The 18,379-nt window shown below is 40.9% G+C and overlaps 1 protein-coding gene across 3 annotated transcripts in view; it reads right to left on the bottom strand.

The window, feature by feature from the left end:
- Ap2b1 (adaptor-related protein complex 2, beta 1 subunit) overlaps positions 1–18,379 on the bottom strand; it is a 114,050-nt gene that overhangs the window by 11,272 nt on the left and 84,399 nt on the right. For all 3 annotated transcript variants that reach the window (XM_005402877.2, XM_005402876.2, XM_005402881.2), the window contains 2 exons: positions 5,510–5,594; positions 4,525–4,611 (listed from right to left, as the gene is read on the bottom strand). In XM_005402877.2, the coding sequence (XP_005402934.1) occupies positions 4,525–4,611; positions 5,510–5,594 (172 nt within the window). The remainder of the gene's footprint in view (positions 1–4,524; positions 4,612–5,509; positions 5,595–18,379) is intronic.

The following is an 18,379-nucleotide window of genomic DNA, read 5'->3' as shown; positions in this document are numbered from 1 at the left end:
TAAAAGAATTTTTTTTTTTTTGTCCTTACCTTTTGAGCAAATGAATGAGTTAAGTACTGGTTGGGAAAGTTTCCAGTTTTGAAATGTCCTAATAGATGACAGGAAGAGCCACAATACACACAGAAAGAGAGCTTGGCCGGGCGTGGTGGCACACGCCTGTAATCCTAGCACTCAGGAGGCTGAAGCAGGAGGATCGCTGTGAGTTCGAGGCCAGCTCAGGCTACATAGTAAGTTCAAGGCCAGCTTGAACTACATACATAGTGAGACCCTGTCTCAAAAAACAAACAAACAAACAAACAACAAAGTGAGCTTGCCCTCACCTAGTGCCTATGTGTGAAGAAGTACCTCTTGTTACCACGTCTAACTAACGAAAACAGACACATCATGTCTCCAAGCTTTGCATAGTACAATAAACACTTAGTTGAAAAAAAACAGGCTTATAGAACTGCTTGCCACAAAGATTCCTTTTTTAATACAGCTGAAGATGCAACTACTTCTCATACACATAAGGTAGCATTCTCAGAGCTGTATTAACCTCAAATGCCGCTGTAATGGTAAGACATAAAACAAATTCAAACCCCTGTAGAAGTGACTGGTCCTGGGAAGGAGGGGGTCCTGTCTACCGATTTCTTTCTGATATAAAATTTTCTAGTCTTTACAACAACTAGTGGTATCATGAACACTATCATAAACATCTTTCTATTAAGATCTGACTATTAAGACTTGGGAAGGGGGTTTCTTCTCTAGAGAGAGATGAAAGAACAAAAATAAAAGCTCAGTGCTAGGCTGGTAAGTCCTTTAAGTCTGTGACTTCCTGCAGCCCTCAGTGTTCATTCCATCTGTCAACTGTCTATGCTAGCACAGAAAAGCTATTTTAAGTGTGGCTGCTATTGTGATTAGGGCAGATCAGCTGGAAAGGATGTTATTTTTAGCTCTCCGCTAGGCCCAGGGTGTTGAATCAGAAGGCACTAAACCTGCAAATGCTCCTGTTCACAGAACCTTCAAGACTAGAAAGAAGCTGGGCATGGTGGCGCACACCTGTAAATACCAATATTTGGGAGGCTGAGGCAGGAGGCTTGCTAGGAGTTTGAGGCCAGCCTGGGCTACATAGTAAGTTCAAGGCCAGCCTGAACTATAAAGTGAGACGCTGGCATTCTCATACATACACACATACTGGAAGGAGATGTAAAGGCCAGAGTCCTCCAGGCCTGGGGCAGGGTCACAGGAAGAGCATCAGCTTTAGGAAGCTGTCTTGCAAGACTAGCAGTGATTTACCTGGGAAATGATGGCACTGGGCTCCTGAAGAAAACAAACTGTTTCTCCTTGTGTTCTACGTGCACCGCTGCTATAGAATGGTGTGTCACGGGAAACCAGTTCATTCAGAATTTGGAGCCCCTGAGGCTGAGAGGGGCTGGCATGAGGCCATGGCAGAAGTGACAAATGAACCTGCTCTGAGGACTGCATCACTTGGAGAGAACACGGCCTCACCTGGAGAAAGGGCAGACATTCCCTCTCGTGCGAACTCACCAAAATCAAGGTGCAAAAGGGCTTCAAAACTAACCAGAAGCAGAGGGATCTTTTCTATTATTCTGGCAGGCTAGACTAAAGTCCTCAGTCATTCAAATTTCCAGTTTCTTTTCTGAAAAAGCAGGTCTCTTCCACAGTGGACCTCTGAAATGAAACTTGCTTTCTAGTTACTCTGGCTTTTATTTGCTCTCTGAAGTTCAGCATTTCTCAGATCACATTCAAGGAACGACGGTGTTCTGTAAGATGTTAACAATAAGCCAGGTGTGGTGGTGTACACCTGTAGTCCCAGCTCTCAGGAGGCTGAGGCAGAAGGACTGCTGCAAGTATGAGGCTATCCTGGGCTACACAGAGAGCTAGTTGAACTATTTTGCAAGACGCTGTCTCAGAAAATCAAATCAAACCAAACCAAACCAAACCAAACCAAACCAAACCAAACCAAGAAGCACTTTGTGATTTAAAATCCCACAGTCAAATAAATTCAATGAACACTGAGGTAAATGGGTTTTCTTCAATGAGAGACTTCTCAAGAGCTTTTAGTGTACCAATGTGAAACTTTTTTAAGAGAGGGATCTCACATGCTTTATTTTAAATTTTGACCACAGAACTCCCTTTCCTGAGGGACAAGTGCATCAGGAACATACTACCTGAAATGTCTCCAGCGGCCCAACTGCCACAGGGTGGCAGCTAACCCAGAGCCTGGTCTCTCTCAAGGGGGGAGCAGAGGCATTTTTAATGGTGATTAAAGAGGTTAGCAGCATCAGAGGAAAGCTGACAAAAGGCAGGGGAACAAAAAAGCTCTCAGCTAGGTTTTAAAGCCATTAGTTTGTTTCTTTACTCTAATGGGATCCCCTCTGGTTCTCACCACCAGCCACTGTGGGTTCTGCACCCAGGGACTTCCGAGAAGCAGCTTATTCTATAGAAAGCTGCCCGCAGCTCCTGTGCTCACCTCTGAGGTTCATGGCTAACTCACTAGTGAGCCTCAAAGACACGGACAGGTAACACTGTCATTTACTTAAAAGAGTACAGCACAAAATGATGAAAACCAACTAATTATTTTGATGGAAATCACCGAAAACTCTCCTTGCAAACACCTCTCTACAATCCTTAGCAGAAGCTAGCCTCTGCCTACAGTTTCTACACTCAAAACATGCCAGGCTGTCTGTCTTTTAGTGAGGGATTCAGCCTCCTGAACGTCTCAGAGAAGGCTTACTGGATCATCATGTTTAAAACAGGATCACAGAAAGAAGTTCATCACTATGACGCTGGATTTCAAAAGCCCCAATATGAAAAGATTTTTCTGAATATAAAAGATGAAAATAATTTAGAAAACCAAAAAACTGAAACTGAAAACAAAATATTGGAACGAGAAGACTGCATGTGAATCCAGGTGTGGTGGCGCATGCCAGCAATCCCAGCACTTGGGAGGCTGAGGCAGGAGTAGTACCATGAGTTCAAGTCCCGCTTGGGCTAGAGTGATTTCAGTGCTAGCCTGAACTACACAGTGAGATCCCATCTCAAAAAACAAAACAAAAACAAAAAGAATACAAAACCACAAACCAGCCAAACAAAAACCTCCAAAAATCAGAAGGCAGCACATGTGGTTTTTCTCTACCTTTTTGTACTGTTATGCTGCCTCTTTTCCCCAGTGCTCTGCCCCAACTGCAACGGAAAGATGGCAGTGTGCTGAAAGACCCTCGTGAGAACCATCAAAGCAGGGAAGAAACACTGGGTCAGTGAGGAAAGAGGAGGTGCTGCCCAAGCACCAGGGCTCACTTTCATTCAAAGCCAAAAAGTCTGTACTAAAAAAAAGTAAGTCTGTACTAACCTGTATGTGTGTGTGTGTGTGTCTGATATGAAAGATAGAGTTTAGAACAGGAATATTCCAGGGAAACAAAGCCCTAGAGATGATAACGGCTATTGTTATATCTCTTGGGTTGCCCCTTTTTATGTTCTATTATAGTAATAAATTAAACCACAAAGCCAGGTGTGGTGGGGCACCCTTGTAATCCCAGCACTCAGGAGACTGAGGCAGGAGGATACAGTTCAAACCAACCTGGGCTTCAAAGTGAGCTCAAAGCCAGCCTGAACTGCATAGCTAGACCCTGTCTCAAGAAAAAAAAAAAAGACAAACAGACAAACAAAAAAATTTAAAACAAGCAAACAAACAAGTTTTGGCGGTTTTGGCGATTTTTAATGGTGATTAAAGAGGTTAGCCGCATCGCAGGAAAGCTGACAAAAGGCAGTACCAAAAACAAACAAAACAAAAACCCACTATAAAACTATCATCCAGGCTTTAATCAACCATGATATATGCTGGTCGTGGTGGCACATGCCTGTAATCCCAGCTCTTGGAGGGCTGAGGCAGGAGGATCGTTGCAAGTTCAAGACCAGCCTGGGCTACAAAGTGAGCTCAAGGCCAGCCTGAACTGCATAGGGAGACCCTATCTCAAAACGACAAAAACAAAAAACAGACAACAAAAAACCCCAAAAAACTATGATATAGTCTTTCATTATAACTAACATTCTAAATATAGGATCTCAGAAAGACAATATCAAAAGCTGCTGTAAAAGACAAAATGGTCTTTTTAATTCTTTTTTTTTTTTTGAGACAGGGTCTCACTATGCAGTTTAGGCTGGCCTTGAACTCACTTTGTAGCCCAAGCTGGCCTTGAACTTACAGGTCCTTTCAACTTTTAGGAGAGTACCTATTTTCAGGAGTCACTTCCATCACTCGATGCTTCGTATGCTCAAGTAACATGACACATCTTCAACCACTGAAGTACCGGGTAGGCAAATACACTCTAGTTTATTTCTTTTAACTATCATCATGTACATCATTGAGTACCTTCCCTCAGACATCCCAAGCTTTTAAAGAGAGGTTAAAATATACTCACTGGGAACATGTCAGATGTGGAAAGAGGTGGGTAAAGGAAAGAAAAAATCTTCAAGTATCTAATTGATTTACTAAGATGAAGGTGAAATTTCGTTATTACATACCAGCATTTAAGTGACATTCCTTAATCTGAAACTGGAGTTCATTTTCATTGGGAATATCCTTCCAGGTTGCCAGGAAGACTTGGCGCTCTGTGTGGGGAAGCACAGGGAAGGGCAGACGTGCACAGTCTGTTAGTGTTCTCATTTCTCATGCCTTGCACCGCCTCTCCTGTATGTTGGCTCTTGCAATACAACTAGCAGAATTGGAGACAATTTTTAGCTGGGCCCAGGTGTTATATCCTCCAGGTCCATTAGTTCCGCATCAACAGCACTAAGATGCATTGGGAAAGAGTCTATTTTTAGTTTTGGCTCCCTTGTTTTCCCGTTTGAGTGATCTTGGGTAAGTCCAGTGATCTTACCAAGCTTTAATTTCCTCATAAATATTTACATCTGTCTTGATCCTAAAGCTACTGTGAAGTTCAATGAAATGCCAATACAATATAACAGGTACCAATATAAGTTAGTTTTATTGGAGATGGTTTCATAAATAAAGGAAGAGAAATGCCAAAGGCCACATGAAGTACTAATGGTTTATTACAAATTACTGATTTCTTCAGCCAGTCTGAGCCTAGTACAGGGTTAAGTGCTAAATTCATACACCTTACCCCATTAAGTCATTATAAAAACTATTTCTGCTTTGCAAACTTGAAAAATGAAATAGAAAAGCTAACCATCTTGCCCAGGGCCAACAGCTAATACTAAGATTCAAATTCATATCTTCCTGTCCCTAAACCTCTTCTTCTGTATCTTGGGATACAGAGCTGATTGGATTATTCAGATAATGGGCATGGTGATTTAGAGACTAATGGCAGAGCAACAAAAAGCTACTGAGACTCAGGCAGATACATGAGCCATTATTAGGGATTTAGAATATTTGTACCCCATTTTTTTATCCTTAAAATAACTCGTGCTTCTGAGTTGTGCTCTGCCTGACATTCAGAGGAAGGGCAAAGGTATATTTAGCAGAAGGACAGGAGGACGTACTTACCCATTTTCCCATCTTCTACAAAAAGCACATTGAGTGGGATGAGGCAGCTGAAGTAGAAGACATCAATATTGTTTTTAACAGCCACCTGCCAAGAAAGCAACAAGGGAAAATGAGGACATCCTAGGAGGCCAGGTAGGAGGGGAAGAATAGTTGTGTGTCTAGAAATCTCTCTCCTGGTTTTCTTTTAGTCAGTGCAGGCCTCCTCAACCAGACATACCAGCCTATACAGCGAAAGCACATCCTTCCTTACTCCACTGCCAAAACTGTGACCACCTGCACTCTACCTCTCTCCAGGAGGGCTGTCTTCAAGCACAACTCCTATACCCAGAATAATGTATTGGCCTACTGTTTCTATGATTAAAGTATTTTTGAGTGGACAGTTTATATGAATATTAATATAGGTTGCTACCACTTACCAAGTACCTACTAATGATATTATTTCTATTTCTATAATTATCCCAAACAAAGTAGGTATGATTCCCCTTTCATTTTATAGATGCAGAAACTGATGTTCACAATGACAAAGTAACATCGAGGGCTACCAAACAGGGTTCAAATTCAACCCTGTCTGATCCTAAATCTGGGTTATATTTTTTCTTCCATAATTACTAATGCCATAATTCCTCTAATTATACTTTTTTTAGATACAAGTTGTTTTTTGTTTTTTTTTGTGGTAGCAGAAATCAAACTCAGGACCTTGCACTTATGCAAGGTGCTTATGGCACTGAGCTATATTCCTGGCCCTAGACACAAGTTTTAAAGTTATTTCTCTTATAAAATCTTGTTTCCTAGGTCCTATCAAAAAAGCTTGTTGGGTTAAACATTGGTCAACTTGCTGTAAGAAGGAAAAGACTTTAGGCAAGTCAAGAAATTAGTTTTCTTCTCACAGTACATACTCGTGGATTGTGATTTTTACATGGCCTCTTAATTCAGAGTGTGCTGCTTTTAAAAATGCTATTGTAGGTATTTTTATGTGGGTAACTGATTGGCATGATTCAGGAACAGACAGATTCTACTGCATAGATTATAAGACCATATACAAAGAAGAGGGAAAAGAACTTGTCTAAACTATCACCACCCACTGGTTTCTGTCACCAGTGACTTTCCTACCTATGCTCTTTAGCACTGCAGGAAAAACAGTTCTCTGGGTAAGTTTTGTGATCAGTAACTATTTCATCTTATTTTGCTCCAAAACAAAGTGCTTGTTTAGTACTACCAGTCTTTCTCTTCTCTTTTTCATGGCAAATGTTTGTACTATTTTTTTTTTTCTGTACTTCAGTTGTATACCTATCTCCCCATCAAAATTCTGGCTATGAGATCCAAACATCATCTTTCTGAAGTACTTAAAGACTTTCCACATTTATTTATTTATTTTGTTTTTTTTCTCCCGGTACCAGGAATCGAACTCACGACCTCGTGTTTGCCAGGCAGGCACTGTGCTGCTGAGCTAAACCCCCAGCCCCTCCACATTTATTCTTAACTACTTTTTCTGACTGAAACCTTTCCTTCCTCCTCCATAACTGTCTGGCTATGTCTCCCTGATACAGGCTTTCTGCTCTCTCTCCCTGAAGAATCCTTCCAATTACCTTCCTAGTAGCTTGTGCTCTTAACCTTCCAATTATCAAGACCAGGAGTTTATAACCTGTATGACAGAGCCCAATGCCCAAAATGCTGAAAGCAGTGTTCCCAGAAAGACAGAGCAGAGTGACTAATGTCAGGAGACAAGGACTTCAGACATCCTTTAAGATGCACCACAGCGCTGCTTTCAGAGATTTCTACCAGTTGTGGGCTTCAGGGAAACAGGTATTTTCTAACTCATTTGGTACTTAGCAGATGAATCAGAGAGGAGAATTGATGTTTCAAATAAGGGCAACAAGGAGATATTGAAGTGCCAGGCTCTGTAACAAACAGGGGAGCTGGGGTGGGCTAGTCATGGGTCATATTACCGTATCTTGTGAAATATGGCTAATTACGAATGACTGATCATTTTTACCCCTTGTGGGGATTGAGTTCAGGGGTGCTCTACCACTGACCTACATTCCTAGCGTTTTTTAGTTTTTTATTTTGAGACAGGATCTTGCTAAACTGTCCAACTGAGTTTGAACTTGTCCTCCTGTTTCAGTTTCCCTAGTAGCTGAAATCATGCTCCACTGTGCCCTAGTTTGCTACTCTCATCTTTGCATACAAAGTAGTCATATTTCAAAACACTCTATCCAGCCCGGTGTGGTAGTGCACGACTGCAATCCCAGCACTTGGGAGGCTGAGGCAGGAGGATCATTGGGAGTTTGAGACTAGCATGGGCTACAAAGTGAGCTCAAAGCCAGCCTGAACTGCATGGGGAGACCCTGTCTCAAAAAGACTAAAACAAAATAAAACATTCCATCCACTAATATTAATGCTTACTATGTCCTAAGTATTTGAGGTGTTAACGAAAGGTAGAGATAAGCGCAAGGTCATGAGTTCGGTTCCTGGTACCGGAGAAAAACCAACAACAACAACAACAACAACAAAAAAGAAAGGTAGAGATAATATCTTTGTTCTCCAGGGCAGAGTGGTTCTTAACCAAAGACATATTAGAATTATCTAGATAGGGTCAGGGATATAGCTCAGCAGCACAGTGCCTGCCTGACAAGCGCAGGGTCCTGAGTTCAATTCCTGGAAATAAATAAATAAATAAATAAGTAAATAAATAGAATCACATAGATAGGTTTTTCAAAACAGATGTCAGCGACTCAATCTATGGGAAAGAATCATAATTCTAATCTGGAATTTGGCTTGAGTATTTTGGGAAATGTACCTAGGAAGACCAATCAGATAAACAATTAGAACAATGCTGTGGAGGAAGCCGGAATGACTCCGTAAACACCTGGTTCTAAGGAAGCACTACCCTGATCAGTGCCCTTTAACAACAAAAAAGCCATGAAATACTCTTGTAAGGCAGACATGCTAAACTGTCTGTCTTCCTGGCCCTTTTGACAAACAAATGAAAGCCAAGGCCTCCCTCATTAAGAAATGAACATAACATGTAACACTTTGGCATATTATTCCAGTGGTTTCAAGACAGCCTCAAGACTACCCCAGGACTTTTGCTCTAGCCTAGACTAATTTCTTGAGAAAGGGACACCCTAACAAGAGACAGCAGACACAGGTGTTCAGAGCAGTCTTCAGAACCAGAATACCCGATGTCAAATTCTGATCTGACACTTGCTAGGTGTTGTGACTTTAGGCAAGTAGTACTCAGATCTGCTTCCTGTCTGTGAAAAGGAGACCACAACAGCATTCAATTCATGAGGCTGTTACGAGGATAATGAATTAATATTTGCAAAGTATGTAGAACAGTGCCTGATCCCAACAAATACCACTGCAACTGTTGGTTCAAGAAAAACTCCCTCTGCTTCTACCATCTGTTTTAACTGGTGGGGGGCAGTACTGGGATTGAACCTGTGGCTTTTGCACTCAACTGTATACCAAGCCATTTTTAATTGAGACAGGGGCTTGGTAAGTCTTTGAGTTGCCCAGCCAAGGGTTGGACTTGTGATCCAACCTCAGCCTCCTGGAGTATTAGGATTACAGGCATGTGCCACCATTCCCAGCTCTCTTTTCCTTTGCACTGAGAATTTTTCGTAATTAAGGATAAACACAGTAAACTTACTTGAAATTTTCTACATACTCAAATGTAGTACTACTATTATAAAAAATATATGGCTCTCTTGGATCGATTCCTGCCCACCTCTGCAGACTATTCCTTCATTTTTTTTTTTTGGTACTGGCAATCGAACTCAGGACCTTGCGCTTGCCAGGCAGGTGCTTGTGCCACTGAGCTATATCCCCGGCTATTCCTTCATTTCAATCCTATCAAAATTACTGCTTATTCCTCTAATACTGAAACTCACCGCTCTGTGCCTTTAAAAAAAAAATCTGGTGTTCTTTCTGCTTTATACATTCTTCTTACGCTTTGCCTGTGTGGAGAATATGTATTTAACCCTAAGATTTAGTTCAGTTCAGAAATTTCTTGGAAAGCTCTAAACCTTCTTTGTAGCACCCAGTATATGTACTTCTCTGACAGCGGAGAATAACTGTTTACATCAGGCTCAACCACGATACCATGAACCCTGTGAGTACAAGGGCTATCGTCAGGTCACCAGCATTTTGTCTGTCTGGTTCAAAATATTAAATTTTGCATAAAATTAAGAAGACGGTAAGTAAATGGAATGAAATAGTTTCTCAATTTTTCCTACCTCTACCTCATTCATACGTACCAAACTATTCCACCAGGAACATTTCTCATTAGGCACATGGATTCTCAATAAGGCAGGGATGGAGGAGGGGATGATGTGAAGGTACCTTTTACTTTGAATCAATGAGCTAAAATAATACTGTACCTACACCCTAAGCAAGAGTAACATACTTCGTGGGTCACAATCAATGCTAGAGTCACCAAAAATACATCAATCATTCTTTGGGTGTTTAGGCAAAACAAGGGAAAACACAGTATGAAGCCAGTTCAGATATCTAATCCTGATACTGACTACTCTTAAAAAACAACTGAATTGACCTTATATTGATGATTGAGAAAAATGGGGAGCAGCAATGTGGGGGGAGTTCCTTGCTTTCTTTTTTGAGGTGCGTGGAGGGGGTCTTACAATTTTGCCCAGGCTGGCCTCAAACTTGAGATCCTCCTGTTTCAGCCTCCCAGGTAGCTAGGATGACAGATGTGTACCACTATCCCTAGCTTCTGTTTTATTTTAAAATCCACTATCCTAACAGGTTCAGAATAGGAAGATACAATCTAGAGAGAGTAGATAGTGACTTTTCAAGAGCTGTAACATCATGCCTATCCAGCTTGCCTACTGGGAAATCAATGATCATATATATATCTAACTGCCTAGGTAAAATCTTCACTTTGATAACTAACAGACACCCCAAAAGGAACATGTCCAAAATCAAACTCTTGATCTCTCTGTGCTATCCCCAAATAGAACCTGCTGCTGCCTCACCAAACTCAGTAAATGGAATATAGCAAAACCTTTTAATGTCTCCTTACTTCTGCATTTGTCTTTACCCATCCTCTCCCTGCCAAACCCTTTAACAACACCTAGTTTTCCAGTCTATTCACAGCATAGCAGCCAGAGCTACCTTTGTAAAGTTTCTGCTCAATTTTATTAGTGTATGTTTGCAATACACAGTGAATACATTCATCTGGAAGGAATGGTACATACAGGTACTGTATTTTGAGCCTTTTTATTTCCCTTCTTCCCTGTTTCATCTCCCCCATCCTTAGATCTTCTTCCCATCCTTTCAAATAATCAACTCTGATTCATCGATCCTTTGTAGTGTTTTATTAATCTCAATTTAATTAATTTCTGCTGTGCTCTTTATAATTTCTTTCCTTCTATTAATTTCAGATTTAGATTGTTCTTTCTAGGACTTTGAGATGTGACATTAGGTTATTTACCTGGGATCACTTTATTCTTTTTATGTGTACATTTACAGCTATAACGTTCTCTGTTAAATTTGCTTTCATTGTGTCCCACAGGTTTTGGTATGTTGTACTGCCACTGTCACTTCAACTTTTTTATTTCTTCCCCAATTTCTGTAATCCATTGATTATTCAACAATGTCCTATTTAATCTCCGTACGTTTGTGTAGTTTTTGTGGCTTCTTTTGCTGTTGATTTCTAGCTTCATTCCACTATGCTCCCATTATGCGCACGGGGTTATTTCAGTTCTTTTGTGTTTATCTAAGCATGTTTTATGGTCTAAGATATTGTTTATTTTGGAAAAAATTCTGTGTGCTGTTGGGAAAAATATGTTTAAGTCCATTTGTTCAGTGGTGTGGTTTAACTCTGATGTTTCTTTGTTGATTTGTTCTCTTCTGTTTTGGTCCAGTTGACCTGTCTAACTGTAAGAGTGGGGTACTGAAGTCCCTTACTGTAATTTTGCTAGTTTCTATCTGTCCTTTTAAGTCCAGTCATATTTTTGTGAAGTTGTGCACACTGACACTTGGTGCAAAGATATTTAAAACTGTTATCCCTTCCTGCTGAATTGTTCCTTTTGCCAGTATGTAGTGACCATCTTTGACTCTTCTGTTCAGTTTTCAGGCATAGTGATCTTAAAATGTAGGTCAGCTCATAATACTTCTCTGCTCAAATGTCTACTGATTTCCTATTTTACTCAGAATAAAACCAAAAATAAAGAGCTGCTTATTACCTCTCTGATTTATGTGCTGCTATTTCTTCCCATTGCTAGCTCCACTCCAGCCACAGGACCTACCGCTGCTCCTTGCACATCCAGGCATGCTCCTACTTCATGGCTTTTTGCTACTTCTTTTTCTTTTGTCTGGAATGTTTTTCCTTTGCATGGTTTATTCCTTGTCTCCTTTAGGTCTTTGCTTTAATCAAATATTATCTTCTCTGGTAGACCTTTCATGATTTTACTGTATTTTGGAAATGGCATCAACCAACCTTCAACCCTAGGAATCCATATCCTAATCCTTGTTTTATTTTCTTCCACTATCCTATCCTCACTACTATCTTTGTTTTTTTTTTAAAAATTATTTATTGGTTTGTCCCCATGTAGCATACCTCACTTTCAGCAGAGTACAAATTCCATGAAGGAAGAGATTTTTGTTTTTTGATTATCACAGGATTTTCAGTTTCTAGGACAGTCACTGGCAGAGAGTAAACTGCCTAAGAATTATTACAAAATATAGTACTCAAAAGAATTTGATCCCCTTCTGGTTTAGACAAGATGCAAACTTAATCCAAAGGTTTCAAAAAGACAGCACGTCTCATTTTCCTAGTGAACTTCCCTTGACAGCAAAGAAGAGCGTGAACACACATTAGGGAAGAAGCAGGAGAAAGCCCAGGACTGGCGTTTACTACGAAGTAGCCTATCTTAAGAACAAAATTCCTCTGAAGTTTCATGAAGTAAATTCTAGAACACATTCGTGTATGTTTAAAAGGAAAATATGCTTCTCCCTTTATCTCTGAGTAAAGTGATGCTCTAGGAAAATGTGCCATTACGTACTCTTTAGCTCTAGGTATCCTTAGCATGGTGGGTCCTGACAAATTTTTGGTTCTTAAAATTAATTTAATTAATGCCAGGCATGGCGGCTCATGCCCATAATCCCAGCTCTCTGGGAGGCTAAGGCAGGAGAATGGCAAGTTCAAGTTCAGCCACAGTAACTTCCTGAGATCCTGTTTCCAAAAACAAAGGCCCTGGGTCCAATTCCCATTGGGGAGCAGGGTAGAACTGAGTGCGCTGAAACTGCCATTAAAGAATAAAATAGAAAAAATATGTGCATTTTATGAGCAAAAAATTTCCTGTTTCAGTGTTACGTACATATTGTGTGTGCACATTATGTAAAATACACTTTCTACTGTAAAATGCAGTTTAAAAGCCACAATATTCACACACCTAAAAAAAAAAAAAAGCAGGGAGGAAATGGTTTCAGTGAGCGAGGAACAGAGTGAGCACCTCAGCTCCTGCTCTGAGGATGCCCAAAGCAGATCACAGATGGTGTGAAGAAGCAGATCACCTCGTCCTTCGTTCCTCTGATATGCCACATGCAATGTGGGGACATTAATATTACAATGTTAATGTGCCTCTCGGGGGCACCAATAGGAAGAGCAAACAGAAATGATTAGAAGGCACTCTGAAATACGAAAGTGGGCTACAAATGCTAATAATAATACTGTTTTTTAAAAGCTACTTTCAGTGGCTGCTGGGGAAAGAGCAGCCTGTCAGCATCAGCCTGCACCTAGCAATTAGCTCCCTTCCATGGTACGGGAAGCCTGTGCAGGAGCCGCAGCCTCCTTGTGGTGCCACAGCTGGAGATGAACAGGCTAAATTAATATTCTAACCTTGTTCCAGAGTACTCAAAAGTACTATTAAAAGGTATGAGATGAACTCAGGCTGAACTCTGGAAAATGAGGGCTCTTACCACACTTTTTACCACAGGTGAGCAAAGGAAGAACCATCACAAGAAACATGTCCAGTCGGACAGCTCTCACCTTTGAGACTGTATCATCTATTCTGCCATGACGTCACTCGTGACCTTTCCAAGTCTTGGAAGGGTATTTTTTCTTTTATTCTTCTTCTACATTTAGCTTTTGGAAAGATTATTTACAGGCTGGTCCAAGTTAGGACCAGGCAGTGACGCCAACCATCTCTAGTTGTCTGAGGAATGATGATTCAGATGTGTTTTTTAAGCACCACAAACCTAGTCAACAGATCCTAGGGGAATGGCTCTGAATGACAGGTTTTTAATGGCACCAACTCCAACTGTGTGATATATGTCAGTTAAGACTCAAGCAGAAGTGGCCCTTTCTGCTAGCTGCTAGAAATAAATCAACCCGCAGTCCTGCATTCCTAGTCAATGCCAAAAATGTCTTCCATCTTAAATTGAAATATTATGTTCCATTTCAAACCCTACTTACCAATAAATTATCTGAAAATTTTCTGAGATATCCTGACAAAACATAAAGGTTATCTGCAATGTTTGACAATATGGTTATGTAGTTAAAAAGTCAGAAACCCTCCACAGAAAATATCAATATATTTTCCTTATAATGTTAATTACATTTAAAAATTTTTAAAAATAGAGTCTTGCTAAGTTGCCCAGGCTAGACTCAAACTTATGATTCTCCTGCCTCCTAAGTAGCACATACCAACATTCCTGGCTGCTATTTGCATTTCAACCTGAATGTCATCTTTAATTCAATTTTGAAGCTAAGATTACAATAAGAATCTTCTGTCTACATTCTTAGTCCATTTAATAAATCAGGTGGATTTACATGACAGCGGAGCAGCCCTTGAAACAGTGCCAACCTGCTTTCATTGCAGGTTATAACCAAGCCACACTTGTTTATTCTAAAGAGACGTTAGGACACTGTTCACTATTAATAGTATGTGGACAGTGGAATCCTTCATAGGAAATATTTGACAAGGCCTCCTGATAGAAGCAGTGGTTCCATGTCCCTAGGCTAAGGCCCCTGCAGGCAATAGCACGCGTTTCAGCATTTCAAGTTTCTATATTTAAGCAGCTCTCAGAACCAAAAAGAAAAGCACTGAACAGACTCTCAGATGATCTCTAAAACTCTAAGTCCTTCAGTAGCACAAATAATTACTGGCCTTTAAAAACAAAACGAGACCCTAAGGGCCAATCTCTTTTAGTAGGCCTTGTTTTAAAAGGAGGTGAGCAGAACTCAAAATATTGAAACTCAAATACTATGACAACAGTATTTGGAACCCTCAGCCTGCCAAGAGATCTACTTCATCTCAGTTTTGCAAAACTCTCAAAAAATTTAGACCATGAATGAGAATGTATGTAGATTAAATTTCAGAACATCAAAGAGAAGATTAAGATTCTATTTTTAGGTGGTATAGATACACATTAGTCTAAAAAACTCTTAGATTAAGTTGTGAAAATTCTCATTTGAGCACGAGTAAATCAGAACGATGAACTCCTGGGCTGTTCACTGGGAGAAGTCCAAATCACAGCAGAGTTAGAACTACTGAAAGCAGGTTCTGCGGTTCTTATTTCAACACAATCTAGATTCTCAAGTACAGCATTAAAAGTAGCCCCCCAAAAGCCATTAGTGAAGTCATCTGAACTGTAGATGTTTAAGCTAAATTTGAACCTTCAGAGTCCCAATACACATGGACAGCCAGAGGTTGCAACCTGGTCGCAAAGTAAGTTTCAGTTTAGGAACCTTAACTTCTTTACTTCTTATTTCTTACTTTATAATCACACCTCTCTCCACCAAAGCAAACTTTCTGATGGCAATCAAACAAAAACCTGGAACTGGGAAGCACTAGACTATTACCTTTATTTCTAAACTTTTTTTTTTTTGTCCTTTGAGACAAGGTCTTGCTATGCAGTTCAGGGTGGTCTTGAGCTCACTTTGTAGCCCAGGCTGGCCTTGAATCTGCAACAATCCTCCAGCCTCCCCAAGTGCTGGGATTATAGGTATGTGCCACCATGCCCAGCTTTTTTCTTTTAAAGGCAAAAATTAGACTATTTTGAGTGTTATTTGAAAAAACATTTTCTTAAAGCAAAAAATTGGGCAATGACACAAAATAAATATCCCCTAGCAAAAGACCACTTTTGGTCTTCCTTTTAAAGTTTGCCCAGAGATATATATCTCTGTCTCTATCTATCTTTGTGGGCTAGGGATGCAGCTCAGTGGTTGAGGGCTTGCCTAGTGTTCATGAAGCCCTGAGTTTTATCCCCAGCATCAGAGAGACACAGAGAGAGAAAGAGAAGGGGAGAGAACAAGAACACACATCTTTTCTTTGTATATGAGCTTGAGCTTCCAAATTTACTTTCAAAGTAATCTTAGGTTCTTGGGATATACATCTGATTTAATATACTAATATCAATGAACATTAAAGAAAAAGAAAGCAATGGTTTCTAATGTTTGCTATACTTATGTGAGAAAAAAAATGAATTTATGACTGTAGTACTCAACTTGAATTTGGGACTGGGACCACTCCTATCCAGGGAAAGCATATTAAGTTAGAGTCATGGTAAAGGCTCCAAGGCTACCAAGAGCAACAGGCAGAGATTACAGTTAGGGATACTCTACTAAGATGAAGAACTGGCCTTGTTCATTTTGGTTTAAGAATGAGATTAATGCTGGGTAGGGGTGTCACACTCCTGTAATCCCAGCACTCAGGAGGCTGAGGCAAGAGGGTAACTGGGAGTCTGAAGCCAACCTGGGCTATACAGCCAGACCCTGTCTCAAAAAACCACAGCTTCCCCCACCAAGAGAATGAGATTAAACACTTTCATAAATGAAAACAAAAAGTTCATTCAACAAATATTTATTAATTACCTATTATATGCCTGCCACTATTCTAGGTATGGGGAGACAGCAATGAGAAAAAAAAATAGACAAATACTGCCGCCCTTTTAGGGTTTGCTCTAGAGAGAGAGCGGCAGGAATGAGGAAGAGCAAACTCAATAGTATTCAAAATGTGAAAAGTACTAGAGGAGAAAAAGCATGAGTAAGAGGGACTGGGTACCCTGGGAGTAGAATGAGGCCTTACTAAATTATTTTAGCAAAGACCCAAAGGAAGTGAGTAAGCCATGCAGATACGCAGAGTGGGGCGGGGGACACATTCCGGGCAAGGAAAACAGTCAATGCGACGTCTCTGAGATGGCAATGCACTTATGGTAACAGCAAAGGAAGGAGTAGCAGATGGATTCAGTGAGCTAAAGGGAAAGATGAAGGCATGGCTAGGTTAGCTAAGGTTGTGTAGACTACTATTAGGGCTTTTGCCTTCTCCACTTAGAAAATTATTAATGTAAGTTCTTCCAGGTTGGTGAGGCAAGACTAAGGGAAATGGGATAGTGGCACTGCAAGAGTTAAAACAGATTTCGCAACTCTAAGAGGATCACTCCCAAATTCCTGGCAGCTGTGTGCCCTGCAAAGAATCAAAGGTCTAGGGAAAATAATGCCAATGTATACTGCTTCTGTTCTCACTCTAGGTAGCTTTCTCATTTTTTAGAAGTTTTACATGTTAGGCAAAATAAACAAAAAACTTAAAGCAAATGTATTATATGACCTCTTTTTGCCAATATATATAACCTCATCCATGATGCTTTTTATATCGCTTGTGTCTAGCTGTTCCCCAAAAGCCTCATGCAGGCATAGTTGGGGCTTTTCAGACGTGGCTAGATCTAAAGTGTGTGACCCTGGGATCCAGTGTGTGTTCTGGGGAGGATTCAGGCTGCCTCACCCTGGGCGTGAGTACTATCGGCCCTAAGGGTGGGCAGCCAGGATAAGATATACGGGGCAGAAAGAGGGTCCTGGCTTGTTGCTTGTGGCTTGCTGCCTTCTGCCTGCCTGCTCTGTGAAGCCCCTCTGCCAGGCCACCCTGCCTGGGAGCCAGCCAACAAGGGGATGAAACCTCTACGGACTGTGTGCCAAGTAGACCTTCCTCCTTTCACTTTGGGTGTTGGGCATTTTGTCTTAGCAATGAGAAAAGTAAGACAATATTATACTGACCAAACCAGTACTACACAGAAACCTTTACTTAGGTCCTCCAGTTTCCCTTCCTCTAGCAGCCTAGTTTCAGTTGCCAGAAACAGTCACTGATAATTTTATAAGTCTTTCAGCCTAGCTGACAAGTAAGTTCCTCAAACCCTAAAATCCTCCTTCACAGTTTCAGTGAGGCATATGTAAGGGGCGGGAGTGGTGGTGGTGGTGGTGCCCAGCAGCAATCTCTCTCTTCCCCTCAAATGACAGCTATGTGCACTTACCTGGTTGGAGCCATCACATCTTAGACTATGTTAATATTTAAGAATTGGGGAGGGGAATCATAAGCAGTTGTATGCTGTGTAGGGCTCATTGTTAAACTTTATAATGCATTTTTTTTTGTTTTTGTTTTTCTCCTGTACCAGGAACCGAACTCACGACCTTGCGCTTGCCAGGCAGGCGCTTTGCCACTGAGCTAAATCCCCAGCCCCCTATAATGCATTTAATACTGTACTGAAACAAGAGATAGCCCACGCAGGATTAGTAAACTATCAAGTAAAGTGATACTCCACAAGCCAGTTTAGCACGTTATTAGTGAAAACTCAAGAAAAGAACAGACCTTAGTAATAGCAGAACAGTCTCAGAGTATTTAGAGACAAGTTACAAATAAAATGAATTCAGAGCTGTGTCTAGTACATTGTCAAAGGAGGACATGTAGCTGTCAAGATGCCTGGACGGATGGGCAGGTCACTGAGCACAGACTCTGTCTCTGGGTAGTCCAGTAGGGAAGCAGGGGTGGGGAGCGCCGGTCTTTGGACCAACGACTCACTCCCGGCCTCAGGGTTTCCCGGAAGGAGGGCTTCCGGCGCACAGGGAGCTGCGGG

Source organism: Chinchilla lanigera, unplaced genomic scaffold (assembly GCF_000276665.1).
Source record: "Chinchilla lanigera isolate Chin_1 unplaced genomic scaffold, ChiLan1.0 scaffold00080, whole genome shotgun sequence".
In the NCBI taxonomy this organism is placed as follows: Eukaryota; Metazoa; Chordata; class Mammalia; order Rodentia; family Chinchillidae; genus Chinchilla; species Chinchilla lanigera.
Note: the sequence above shows the minus strand (reverse complement) of the source record. Positions and strands in the feature narration are given on the sequence as shown.